The sequence below is a fragment of the Genypterus blacodes genome, unplaced genomic scaffold (assembly GCF_046128005.1).
Source record: "Genypterus blacodes isolate CSIRO-AG114 ecotype Tasmania unplaced genomic scaffold, CSIRO-AGI_Gbla_v1 ptg000105l_1, whole genome shotgun sequence".
NCBI classification, from domain to species: domain Eukaryota; kingdom Metazoa; phylum Chordata; class Actinopteri; order Ophidiiformes; family Ophidiidae; genus Genypterus; species Genypterus blacodes.
The window spans coordinates 1,948,359-1,962,169 of record NW_027466909.1 but is presented as its reverse complement, the minus strand read 5'-3'; the positions used below and the strand labels follow the sequence as shown (position 1 = coordinate 1,962,169).

At 42.3% G+C, this 13,811-nt stretch overlaps 1 protein-coding gene across 3 annotated transcripts in view; it reads left to right on the top strand.

Moving 5' to 3' along the window:
* Positions 1-13,811, top strand: part of anapc1 (anaphase promoting complex subunit 1) — a 41,858-nt gene that overhangs the window by 1,202 nt on the left and 26,845 nt on the right. For all 3 annotated transcript variants that reach the window (XM_076160415.1, XM_076160414.1, XM_076160416.1), the window contains exons 3-28: positions 37-201; positions 373-415; positions 523-620; positions 1,491-1,573; positions 1,912-1,985; positions 2,089-2,234; positions 2,351-2,508; positions 2,738-2,854; positions 2,995-3,213; positions 3,324-3,419; positions 3,636-3,726; positions 3,868-3,933; positions 4,123-4,260; positions 4,378-4,521; positions 4,852-4,912; positions 6,157-6,212; positions 6,641-6,772; positions 6,900-6,974; positions 7,729-7,836; positions 8,306-8,475; positions 9,694-9,785; positions 10,038-10,186; positions 11,635-11,713; positions 12,368-12,404; positions 12,904-12,977; positions 13,388-13,566. In XM_076160415.1, the coding sequence (XP_076016530.1) occupies positions 37-201; positions 373-415; positions 523-620; positions 1,491-1,573; positions 1,912-1,985; positions 2,089-2,234; positions 2,351-2,508; positions 2,738-2,854; positions 2,995-3,213; positions 3,324-3,419; positions 3,636-3,726; positions 3,868-3,933; positions 4,123-4,260; positions 4,378-4,521; positions 4,852-4,912; positions 6,157-6,212; positions 6,641-6,772; positions 6,900-6,974; positions 7,729-7,836; positions 8,306-8,475; positions 9,694-9,785; positions 10,038-10,186; positions 11,635-11,713; positions 12,368-12,404; positions 12,904-12,977; positions 13,388-13,566 (2,850 nt within the window). The remainder of the gene's footprint in view (positions 1-36; positions 202-372; positions 416-522; positions 621-1,490; positions 1,574-1,911; positions 1,986-2,088; positions 2,235-2,350; positions 2,509-2,737; positions 2,855-2,994; positions 3,214-3,323; positions 3,420-3,635; positions 3,727-3,867; positions 3,934-4,122; positions 4,261-4,377; positions 4,522-4,851; positions 4,913-6,156; positions 6,213-6,640; positions 6,773-6,899; positions 6,975-7,728; positions 7,837-8,305; positions 8,476-9,693; positions 9,786-10,037; positions 10,187-11,634; positions 11,714-12,367; positions 12,405-12,903; positions 12,978-13,387; positions 13,567-13,811) is intronic.

The following is a 13,811-nucleotide window of genomic DNA, read 5'->3' as shown; positions in this document are numbered from 1 at the left end:
ATTAGCTTCAAATTGATTCCGATGTGTGTATGACAGGAATGCTGGCAGCTAAGGAAAGGCTGTATGGGAGTCAGAGAGGAGGACGTGGAGTTTGAAGAGGAGCTCTACACGGCAGGGAACGTGGTTGTCTGGAGTAAAGGCAGTCGCTTGCAGGGCTCCAGCGTGTATAAGGCCTTCACCGTGGACAGTCCAGTCCAGCAGGTATGATCACCTGCTGAATCCCAATCTGTGACAGGTTACTGATGATTCGAAACTACTTATTTTCTCTGCCAAATAGTGTAGAATTTATACAATTCAACATATGTTTTCTCATTGTCTGTCTTAACTTCATTACTTCATTCACTTAAAGGACTGTTTTCCTTTTTTCTGCAGGCCTTATGGTGTAACTTTGCTGTTCCCCAGAACAAGAATGATGGTACAGTATCAATGTTTTACAGAAAAAAATATTTTTTCCAAATCTCTGTTGATTTATCTGTTTTAGACGTGTTGTTATGATTGACAATTGTCTTTGTTGTCTTGCAGAGGAGCAAGTGGAGCAGACGGTGTGTGTTGTCCAGAGTAACTGCGTTAACGTTCACACAGTGACAGGGAAGGATTTCATCTCACCGCTGCCATTCCAGGTGAGTGAGAGAGAAAGAGAGAGAGGGAGAGATGGTAGCAATGAGCTGTGAACTGCTACATATTTGGAAAATTAACTCTGTAAAACCTCCTGTTACATGCATGCAGGAGAGTGGTTACGTTTATGTGAAGAGCTTTATCACAAAGTGGATGATTATCCATGTTAGGTTATGTATGTTATCCTACTGGGCAACGTGCAAATGTCCAGGGCTCCCATGTCGGCCCCATTGACCGTTTGAGTGTTCACTCTGTCTGACGTTTTATTCCTTTGAGTTAATCCTGGAGTTGTTTGTTTGTCACATAAATGATACTTCATGTATTTGTGTGTGTGTTTGTCAGATTAGTGATATTCCCCAAGGTTGACCCTTTGTCTGTTTGTCAGACTAACCGATGATAATGGAAAATTTGGATAAATTACAATTGGTCTATATTTAAGTGTGTGTGTGTGTGGGGGGGTGGTTGTCTCTTGTGTGCTTGCTTGTCCACATTTCTTTTGGGAGTGTGTTTATATTTGAGGGGTCAAGTCTGTTTGTATTGCTTTTGGTGTGTTTCACAGTAATATAAAGTAATTTGATTGAGGGATTTGTTTTTATCATTGAGTTACTGTTGTGTTTGGCTTCTCTGTTTTTCCATGCCTGAGGCCTGTAAAGCTGAGGATGAAATGTGAGACTTGTCAGGCTAGTGGCAAAGTTTGCACTTGAGTCGCAATGTCTGTCTGTAAGAAAGGGAAAGCTTTGGTTAATATAGATTTGCCATTTTTCTATACTTTCCAAATAAACAAAGGAATATTCATTTTAGCTATTCATTGTACAGTATGACATTATTACTAAGCATTCAAAATATTCACATTTGCTGTTTTTTGTCTCTTACAGGTCTCAAATCTGTGGGCGACTAAGTTTGGGCTTTTGCTAGAGAGGAAGAACCCACCAACTGACGCACAGCTCAGCCCACCAGGGTACACACACACACACACACACACACACACACACACACACACACACACACACGAAAGTGGACCCACAAGCTCACAGCGAAGAACAAAAGCATGACACACAGTTAAATCTAGACAGTTGCACTTGATAACACCCACGAGAACTCATGTATTCACACATCACTACAAAGCCACACATTCCAAACCTAGAGCAAATGTATCAGCATTTATCTTTCATATTTACCATAGATCAAATATTTACCATATGCCAAATAAGGAAGTCCTTCTGTTGAAAAACAAATGAACACAGTCTGTTGTTCTTTGTCCTGGTGTTGTAGTATTGAACTGTGTTTCCTCTGCAGGGAATCTCTGCCCACTGTGTTCAGCATGCTGCACCCTCTAGATGAGATTGCACCAGTGGTGTGTAAACCCACAAGTGAGACAGACACTCACTCAGACACTCGCACAGTCATTCTTCCCGTCTCCTCTCCTCTGTGTTTAATGTCTGTGTTTAACTCTTGTGTGTGTGTGTTTGACAGGCATATTTGAAGGCTGCCGTGTACAGTACGCGTCTGACCCCGCCTTGAAGATCGTCTTCAGCTGCTGTCAGCCCTCTATTGTTGTCTCCTATGATACTGTACAGGGGACACACTCTGTCTGGGCGCTGCGCAAAGTCACTCATGACGTAAGCTGACAGTAACACAAGTTAGGGCAGAATGATACAACCTAATATCTGTGTCACAGACAATTGTCACATTTGCTTCTGTTACCATACTACTACCAGCTTCTGTCCTCCATCAGGAGCGCTCATCAGTCCTGCGGTGTCCTCTAGAGCCAATGGGCACACCGCTGGGCTTAATGACGTCTGGTTTCCTGACATCTCACCTCCGTAATGTCTCCCGGTTGGATTCTCCCGGTGGCCCTTGTGTAACAGGACTTGGTGTTGGTACTGGACCAAGGTAATAAAGCAATAAAGATGCTACCTGCAGATCAGTTCATGTCTGAGATTCCTCCAAATTGTGAATTTGCTATCAGTGGTGCACACACGGTTTTTCGATCTGGTACCAAATTGAAAAGATGTGAATGAATTAATGCCAATGATCCAGAATATCCAATTTAAACTTTGCACAGTCCAGTCATCAGCTTCTGCTGCTTTCTTGCTGTTTCTGTCCATATTTGTGTTGGTAGCAGCTCTCCTCTCCACTACAGCGCTCTGCACAGCCATCAGGGCAGAATCCTGACGTCCTCACCAGGATTTCACTCCCGTGTTCATTCCCCCAATATATCCAACATGGCTGCCCTCAGGTGAGCTTGACAAACAGAAATAATGAAGAAATGTAAGGAAAACACTGCTTTAAATGTTTAGATGTATGTAATCTTTTTACATTGTAAGGGCTTTACTTTATTCTTCTTCTTCTGTTTTTTTCCCTCTCTTCCCACCATAGCCGCTCGCACTCTCCTGGCATGGCAGCGCCCTCCTTTACGGGCGCGGCACGTTTTAACACATCCTTCCAGACTTTGTCCCCCAGGGGGCACCATGCTTTGCTGACCTCTCCAAACATCACCATGAATGAATCTGTGCTGGTGCCAGAGATGGAGCCCATCATACCGGACCTCTGCATGGAGCAGCTGTGGAGTGAGACGGCCACTGGTGGCTATCAGAGGTAGTTCCTCAGCCAGTAAAACGGATTAGGGGTTTAATGTTTTGTTTGATTTTGTTGTTGTTCAATAATTGCTGATGCATCACACAGATATTTACTTAATGTTTTTTAAGGGAGATGAGCAGCCAGGCATCAAAAGTATTCTTAACCTCTGACCTTTGTGAAAACCGCTACCTCTGTTTCCTGGTGGAGTCTCATCAACAGCTCAGGTCTCACACACACACACACACTATCCATACATCACACATATTCAGTACAGACATTGAGGCTACTAATATTTATGATTCATTATTTAGAATGTCAAAACCTATGGTGATATTTACCATTGCTGTTTAACCTGAGGCCCCACTGTCTACCACACATTTTCTCCATTCTCCCTGCATTACCTTGCTGCACTTATTAACATGTTTGCAACATCTCCACAGATGTGTGAAGTTTATTGAGAGCAATGACACGTCTCAGCTCATCTTCGCATCCGTCACAACCCTCTCTGCGAAAGATGCAGCGCCTCTGGAGGTAAATTAAAATATGTGTGTATTTTAATGATATGTGTTCCATTATATTATAACCTTAAGCCATGGCGCAATGTACTGCAGCCATGTAAGCATTCAGCTTCATCGAATCTTGATTGTTTCTTGACTGAACATTGCTCCTCAGAATATAGATGCCATGCTGGTTCTGGAGGCCTGTGGCAGTCTGGTCCTCTACACAGGAATCAGCAGGGTAAGGACGTCTCATTACTCATTAGATACTGTAGATAACACCATAACATAACCTCCACTTCATCTAATAGACTCAAAGAAGGCATGTTTTACTCAGAAATGAGTTCCATTTTGAGTTTGCTATGATTTTCATGATAGTGAATTCCAGCTTGACGGACTATGTGAATAATGTCTCTCTGTGTTCCCCCAGGTTAGTAAGGTGTTTGTCCCCGGGTTCCTCTCACCCACCTTCAACCTGGCCAACCACACCTCTCATCTCTGCACTCCAATGGAGAATGTTAGCACTCCAGCTAATGCCGGCAGTAGGCACATCCAAAGGCTGGATGAGGTATAGTGTGTTATATCTGTGTGCTTTCATTTGTCGTTCTATTTTTCTAAACTCTTTCTATCATCCAATGTTACCCTTCTCCTCTCATCTTTCTTTCTTGTCCCCCCTCTCCCTTAGTCTGTGATGCCTTCTCCAGTGTCGGAGCGCAGGGGTTCAAACTTCAAACACCATGAAGCTTCTTTTTTGGATGACTACACCTTTCCACAGGTCACACCCTACATCCAGGCCCTGCGGGACCCCGTCTGCAACCGGGTCACTCTGGTAGGTTTTTGGAAAGTCAAATCAGTTCAGAGCAACGTGTGTCACATAGGAATTATACCAGCATTTGGTTTTCTAATAAGTAGTCAACTTTATTTGTCAATTTCTGAAAGGGCTTGTTGGTTTAAGAACTGTAACTCTGATCGAAAAGGGCTTTTCATAGGCTGCTTCATTTGGTAATGCTAAATTCCCTCGAAATGAAATCATTTTTGTAGTAAAGAAATCCACATGTAAGTGAAGTTATACATGTAATATAAAATGTAAGCCAGAACTCCTCCAGAATGTTATTGTTGACAAAGTTGTAAATTCCAGTTTTGTGTCGATCTTTTTAAGGAGCTAAGCAACGGCACATTGTTAAGGATCTCTTTGCCAGAGATCGCCACCTCAGAGCTTGGTGAGACACACACACACGCACACACATTTGTCAGAGAAAACCCTAACAATGTTTTGTTCTTGCAACACAGACGCATGTATGTGCACACCTGATACATGGCTGTTGCATGTCAGTATTACTTTGAGAATGTGTTTATCAATGTGCGCACGCACGCACACCCACCCACCCACCCACCCACCCGCCCACACACACACACACACACACACACAAACAACTGGCTGAGTCAGAGCCGTTCGGCCCTGGAAATTAGGTTTGAGAGCTGCCCTATGTTATTGCACTGTGACGTATAATCTTGGTGGGTTGAGGATGCCATTACAAACACCCATACACACGCACACGCGCGCACACACACACACACACACACACACACTCCATCCAGCTGATGATGATTGAGCCTCTACATCAGTAAAGTGTCCATGTGCAGCTCTGATAGAGCAAAATTGGAGGCACAGGAACAACCTCTTCTGGTCCTTGTTGTTTACAAGCCTTGCTTCATTTTGCTTTTTAACCTTAAATTCTCTCCATTATTTTTTTCAATTGCAGTGCCACAAACTTGTTATTTGATATGACGAATAAACAACTCAACTCAGATCTTTATTATCTCCCGCGGGTGCTTTTGGTTGCCCAAAGAGAAGTGTAAACTAACCTTTTTACACATATTAATAACAATTAAATGCTGGAGATGAAGAGTGGAGGGTTTAAGAGGAAGATGAATTTAAAGCCTACCTTTTGTTACAGCTCACCTTTTTTATTCTTAAAGCCTTTTAGAGTCATTATCGCCTCTGTGTTTCCTGCCAAACGTAGCTCTCCATTACTTAGTAATTGATCCCACAGACGAAGCTTTCCCCTTCTAATTAAATGGCATTTATCCACCTCTTCCTCGACCTTTCCCACTCCGGACATCCAATTAATATAGCCCGGTTGACATTGATTAGGAATCCCATTGGTCAAAGCTATCAGGAGACACACAAACACTAATCACTGTTGTAGTGGGGGTTTCTGTGTTTATATACTTTTTCTTACTTTTGTTTTCTGCTGTTGAGAAGATGAGGCTGCTAGTCACCAAAACCAAAAACACCAACACTACTACTACTACTTTAACAGATTAAAACTTTAACACTCATAACATTTATCATGAATATTTGTTCATATTGTCAATAGATTCTCATCACGTCTCTTAGAAGGACGTCCTCTGTTTTTGTGTCTTTTTTTAATTCTGCCTCTTTATATCTGCTTTCTTTCAGTGAGAAAGTGTCTTCAGGCAATTCGTTTCATCCTCCCCAAGGAAGCTGCCATGAAGGTTTGTTGAAGTAAAGACTAATTGACCTGTTTCTGCTGCAAAATTGCTGCAAAATAAAAGGAAAACCGAATAGTTCAACACTAGAGGAAGAAAATAGAAATATGTACCAGTAAATATTACAATGTACCATCCATGATATGTACTTTGTGGCATCAACAGCAGGTATAACATGTCTGTGATGTGGACGGATACACAGTATATACGCAATCATCATGCTGGGCCCAATTGGGTTTTATTCATGCTTAGATTTACACTGATTGAGTTCTACTGAGTCTAATCTAAATGATGTTCATATGGATTCATTTTTATGTTAAAAACATGTGATAACTGAGAGAAACTAATCTTGAGAATAACAAATATACATAGTATAGCTACTGTATGTACAATCATCATATATACAGTACATCTGTTTTAATAATGTTGTGCAGGTTTTGGTGAAGTGGTATAACATCTACAACGCCCCTGGTGGCCCCAGTGCCCACGCAGAGTGGAACCTGTTCGTTACCTGCTTCATGACACTGCTGGGCTACAACACTGAGCGCCTGGCTTGGACTCGCAATGTGAGTCAGCAGTGGGAGTGTAAACCTCCAAAACCATGTGGCGTTTAAAAAAACAAAACGAAAAAACCCCAAATCACTAATTCACACGTCTTGACCTTGCTCTCCCTGTGCTTCTCTTCCTGCCCAGCTCCATTTTGAAGTGCCTCTCTCTCCAGTGATTGCAGCCAAAAAGGCCCGTCCCTCTGACGGCGGCTCTGATGAGGTGGGTGGTTAGCGGGCGATCTGTCTACTGGCACAGTTGGATTGCTGCCATGTTTGTTGTCTAGACTGAGATGCCTTACATATGTTTACGCAATAAGTAAGCAGCGCTCCACATCATAATTTGAATGAAACATTTTGCAGTCTTGTTATATGACCTCTTTCCCTGGTTTCTTCTTATTAAATGTGACGTGCATTCAATATCCCCCTCCCCCTAATAATTGCACATGATTGCTTTACTTCCACTTGACCTACAGGCTTCATTGTGGTAATACATCAAATGCTGCATTTTTCAAAGGTCTTCCCAGCTTGTTATTTACTTCACTGAGATTATGCTTTATTTGTTACTGCATTTGTCTTTACTTGATAATCATTACATTACATTACATTACGGTCATTTAGCAGACGCTTTTATCCAAAGCGACTTACAACAAGTGTGTTCAACAAAGGTAGATAAAAGAACTTCAGGTCACAAGAAATCGTGAGCGCATTTCCTTCCTAAACCAACAGCTAAGAGCATAACTAGAGCTAGAGTAGAAGTGCAATAAGTTAGGTACTATGATGAGTAAGAAAAAAAGGACAAATTAGAAAGATTGAAAGATTAGAAAACAAGAGCATCAGAAGAGCTAGGACAGAGTAGGTGATGTCCTAAGAGGGAGGATCCGGGTAGTGAATCACTGGTTGTTGTCACTGTTCACCCATTTTACCCGAGCCTCTAATTACTGATCTAATAATCTCTGTGTCTCTTCTCACTGTAGGATATGGACTATTTGTTGGGGTCCCATTACCACCGTCAGATGATTTCTCAGCCTGTCTGTAATCTAGTGGACTCCTGCTGCACCACCAACACAGACTTCTTCTCCTCTGTAGGTTCCTCATTCTGCTGTTTGTCTGTTTTGAATACTTCAGTGAAATCACGATGGCTAGGATTCACTTTGTTTAATTACAACTTAGATTTCGATGCTGCAGTTGCTTTTATTGGAAAGTTCTTTAGCTTGATTACTTCAGCAGAGTGTTTGATGAATGTGTTCTTCTTCTGCTCGTACTCCACCTTCTTCCATTCAACCTTTGCTTTCTTCTTTCAGGCCTCTTCCTTTTCTCCTCCTCATCTCCCTCTGCTTTTTCATGTTCCTCGATAGTCTAATTACTACCTCAAAGGTTTTTCCACCTTCTTAGGTATAACATGCAGAACATTTATAGTTGTCTTGATTTAATTTTTATGACCATTTTCAAATCCAAAAATCGTAATTAGTGGCACACAATGTCAGCCATCAATCAGAATGATACCTGCATCCACGCATGGTAACTAACCTATGTCTCTTGTCCCTCCCCCAGATATCTGCTCCTATCAGTCCATCTTTGAGGCTAGACAGCTCAGCTGCACTCTTCCCTCATATTCCTGCCCTTTTCTACGTTCTCCATCTGCTCTACCAGGAGCTTCAGCTGGACGAGCTGCAAAGAGCTGGAGCCTCATCGCTGGTCTGTCTGCTGCAGCAGTTAGCCAGGTACAAAGCAGTTGCACTTGGAAGAAATATGCTCTCTGGCTAACCTGAAGTTTGCTACGAGAAAGCCGTTGCATCAACGTGAAAGCCCCGTTCTTGCTCAGTTTTTGCGACTATCTGAAATAACAAATGCATCAAAAATCCAAAACCAAATCCATCAACATGGCAGCTTTTGTCCTGCTGTTGAGCCACGCAGTGGTTAAGGGTAGAGACCTGTCAGTGTCGTGCAAAGTTCTGTGTTTGACTGCAAAACATAGGTTAGAGCGAGACCGCTGCCATTTGTCAAAACAATCAAAACCTGGCCTACTATCTGGTGAAATATGTTGAACTCTCCTCATCAGAAAAGGTGAACTCAGTCTATTGTTTCAGTCAAAGCTTTTGAGAAATCAAGACTCTTTTCTGATGTGTACTGAGTAAACATCAACAGGCAGTAAAGTGACTGCTGTGATTGGTGGCAATGACAATAACAGAAGTGGTGGAGTGGGAAAGTGAAGAGCTCTTCAGAGTAATTGGTCTGGGTTTTTCCTACGTGGGCGGTTGTGAAGAACTTTTACACACTTTCCCTTATTAGGTTAACTGGGTATGGTGGAAATAACGATCCAGATATTGTTGTAACGGACCTTAGTCACGAACTGGTGAAGAGTGTCGCATCACTCTCGCATCAGCCATCACTGAGATGCAGGAGAGTTACCCTCAAGCATCTGAGGTATATTTGACATGGTTGGGTAGCTGACCAGTCGAACTATCTTCGAGTACGTACACATTCACACACACACACACACACACACACACACGCCTGTAGGTAATGTGGGGTGTTACCGTCTCAGTACAGGGATTAAAAACTATTGATTATCTGGCATTAAGCAGGATGGTAATAACCCACAGCTGCTAATTGCTTTGAGTGTGTGGCGTAATTACTGCCCAACACACAGTTTAAATGCCAAGCTGGCTCTTTGAGAACGCAGGGGCCATCTTTAGATCTCATTTTAATTTCCCGGTTGTGCCGAGGGAGGCGGCTACTGGGAAAGTCCTGCTACCTGATGATAGAGAAGCATGAGGCACAGAAGCATGAGGTGCAAGGGAGAGGTTTTCCTGTTTCCTTAAAATAACTATTTTAGTCAGATACATTCAATTAATTTGTAGTTCATTTAAAAAAAATAACAGTTTCTAATACGCCCATATATGCCTGCAGTTTAACCTTCTTCTGTCTTGTGTTTTCAGAGATCTCCAGCTGGATGAGTACGTGGATCTGTACTGGAGAGACTACCCCTCATTAATCAGTGGTTTCTTAGAGAGCTGCCTCTTGGACCAGGGTAAGACCCGCAAAACGGAGACAGGAAATGAACAAGACAATACGCATTCACAGACAGGCAGAACACACATACAACCCACATAGACATACCTCACATACTCAGACTGGGGGTTTTAACAAACTGCACTACATCCTCTGAAAAATAACCACTGAATGAACCATGATAATCTTCTGAAATGTTTGTGAGAAGTATTGCAGTGTGATTGTCTTTATTGTAAGTTGAATCCTCTCCTCTCTTCTCCGCTTTTCTCAGCCCAGATTAGTCAGATGCAGCGGCCCTCCTTCCTCAAGGCAGAACCTCCCAGTGTGTTCAGCTGGCTCAGTAGCTGTCTGAGAGGGGAGGAGGTCGGACCTTTCCCCTTCCTGCCGGGCATCTGTCAGAGGACCAGGCTCCTTGTTCTGGTACGAACAAACATCCTCTGTGTTTTAGAAACATAACTTGGCCCTTTCAAAGTATTTACTAATTGTTCCACCTCCACCCTGACTACACCCTGGTATGCTACAGCACACACGTGTGTGAAACCTGCCCATACAAATCTGTATCATGTGACCAAATCCAAACCAGACAATCAGCAGCAGGACAGCAGGCTGTGCTGATGTCTGACATGAATGAGGTCAACAGAAGTGGAGTTTTACAGTGTGTGTTTGTTTATTTTTTTTTAACTTTGGAGTGATTTTTTCGGAATCGTCTTTTTTCTCTTGCTTCCTGGCTTTGTGACGTGTGTGTGTGTGTGTGTGTGGGGGGATAAAGAGTTCAGCTTTGATTGAGATAATCTATTTGTCCAACATTGTCTTTTTGCATTTTCCTTTCGAGTGAACATAAAGAACATTTAGGTCATGCTGGGGAACGAGATTTGTGTGTGTGTGTGTGTGTGTGTGTGTGTGTGTGTGTGTGTGTGTGTGTGTGTGTGTGTGTGTGTGTGTGTGTGTGTGTGTGTGTGTGTGTGTGTGTGATTGGAAGAGGATAAAAGAGATGATGACGCACTATCGTTATTGATTTCTGAGCTTGTTCATTGATGAATTGTCGCTTGTTTTTCCTTTTGCGACTGATATACCAGATACACGCAGATCAATTCTACAAATCTTGGCCTTAAAAACAATGTTGAATCATTTGACCTGCAGAATTCTTGTGTCTTATACAGCAGACTAATGAAGAGATGAAGAAGCCCACAAATGTTCAGATTTTAAATGAGTCATTCAGTAGAAATAATGTCCCACAGCTGAAACATTAGTCTAACCTCTCCCCGGGAACGTTTGAATGAAATTATGAGAAATTAGAGAAATTGCAGCTTGCTACTAACCTTAAGCTTCAAGAGTGTTCAAAGACCCAGAAGCAGATCCAGTCTTCTGTGTGTGTGCACATGCATAGCTGCTGTCTCTAGCCTTTGTTTTGACCCTGTGCTAACACTATGCAGTTTCTTATTGTGATGGATTTAATGTCTGTAGCGATCTGTGGTAGGAAGAATAATACCATTACAGCTGAAATGCCTAATAGCCTTCTGGTTAACCTCCATATAACTCCAAATGCTTCCTGAATTAAATAAGCTCATTCTGTCATCCTGGACCTAAAGCCCTGAAACTGCAGTCTGACGAATCCTCCTGATTTGCACAAATATTAATGCACAACCAAACAGCAGAGTCACTGAGAAACACCATGTCCACCTTTACATCTACATAATTTCCCAACAACTCCAGAATGTTAGTAATTTTCAATTCACTTTCAGCGGCCATGGGGCTCTGACCATCTTCACTTCATGGTGTTTCTTTGGCCTTTCTCTCTCCTGCTTTACCGTCATGCGCCTTTTCCTCCTTCAACTCACTTCACTCGTCTCCCTCTCTCTCTTCCTCAGAGTTATGCTCTCTACATCATCGGGGATGAATATGCCACTTCATCAGACGTGTCAAAGTACCTCTCCAAGCTCTCCGCAGGTCAGTAATTGTGCGTTTGTGTGTATGCCTTGTGTCAGTGGGTGTATCTGTTGGTGTGTGTCAGTGTGTGTCTTGATGTTTTGTGACAGGATTTGAGGATAACGTTTTCTTTGTTTTCCCTCGGGGACTGTGTATTTTAAACCTGTATGTGTGTGTTTTTGTGCATGTGATCATTATTGACAAGCAGCCCTTATTATCTCTCAGCTGTTAGCTTCAGGGCAAGTAACACAGTAAGAAGGGCGAGTGACAAAAACCCAATACAACTCTAAGGTAATAGCAGCCGCTGCAGCTTTTTCATCAGCCCCCTTTTTCTACAGAACAATAAGCCACTAATGCCACCCAGAGACAAACCAGCTGCTGCACTGAAACAGAATGGGAAATTGACTTTGTGGACAGTGTAAGAGCATCTGAGTGTTTTTAGGCACTATGTGGGCATTCTCCATTGACAAAAGGTCACCCTGTATCAATGTGCCCTCCCTCCTCACATCAATACAGGAACAATATCATTTTGGGTGTGGTGGAGAGACTGGAAATAGATTCATGTGATGAGTGGGGTGTGAGGGTTGTTTAATTTGCAGAATAAAGAAGGAGAATGAATTCACATCTCTGACTTTCTTTTGCTTTAAGTCTATTTTATTCTTTATTCTTCCCCAGGTCAGAAAGCCTCTGCTGGTGAACCGGCCTACAGAAGGTAACTGAGCTGGCTGGATTCACTGTGACTTTGATTTCATATCACAGTAGTTCTGACCGTTACCAATCTATGACTATCATGGTTACTACAATAAAACGACTATGTGTTGTATACTCTGACTGCCTTAAAAAGTAGTCTACCAATTCTAGTTTGAAGCCATGAATGCTGCTCCTCTTGTTGCTTTTAAATTGGAATGCAATGCTTATTTGCTGGTTGGAAACCTGTAGAAAAATGCTGATTTGACATACATGATAATTCAGCAAGAACGAAGAAGGTGCAAATAATTGATTTTAGTTGCGAAATTAAAACCCCCAAGGATGATCTCACCTGATACAGTAAATGGCTTGGTGGGAGGTGAAATTGCGCAGGATGTTCTCTCCCGTAAGCCAGGAAGAGACGCTGAAATGTCATCATAGTCATTTATAGCTTCTCTTTGCGTTTAAATTTAAATATAATGTGATTAAGTCAGCCAGTAATCGGTGTTCTTGCTATTTCACAGGCAGAGCAATGTGAAGGGTAAGCCTTCCAGTCAGAATCTGGCTGAGCAGCTTGTGGTCTGGCTCACCTCAGAAGGTAAGTAAAAAACAATAGTTTTGACTGTGCCAAGCTTTAAAATAAATACAGATTCACACTGCAGAGCCGCCCACTGCAACCACAGTATGCTTGTTTTTAGATGTTGAGTCTGAAAACTCTCGCTCTTTGATGGCAAGTTTTTTAGGTTATAAAGATAAAACGTAATTTATGATTTGCTACATTGCATCTAAAAATGTTCATCTGGTAGGTCAAACTGAGAACCTCTTTGCTTACTGTAGTCTTTCTTGAAGGCCACAACCTCCCACACAAGGAGGAACCTGTGGAATGTTGCCCTTTGTTGCCCATGACAGCTTATTTGGTGTTGAATTACATACATGGAAGGAGGCAGCATTTGAATGGTGACACAGCTTATTGTTCCAAAATCAACCCTTCTCCTTTCATCATTGTAGGTTTCACCCTGAAAGACCTGGAGTCCGTCCCCTTTGGTGTTGCGCTGCCAATCAGAGAGGCTATTTACCATTGCCGTGAGCAGCCATGTTCCGATTGGTCAGAGGAGGTCTGTCTGTTGATTGGACGACAGGACCTGACAAAACAAGCCCACAAGATGACCTTGGCTAACAGCAAAACCGTGAGTGTGAAATGCCTGTTAACAATTTATAAACTTCATCTAGAAAAAGCTCCAGTCAGCCGTAACTGGGTCTCTTGAATCAATGATTATTCTGTGAGGTATCAATGGTAACAATTGATCCACTAAGCCATGAAATGAAAGAAACACATAATGCTTTGCCTTTACTTTGCCTGCTTTGTTATATGTCATTTATACCCAAAGAGTCAATATAATGTTTCAGAATGAATCTTTTTAAAATCACTGAG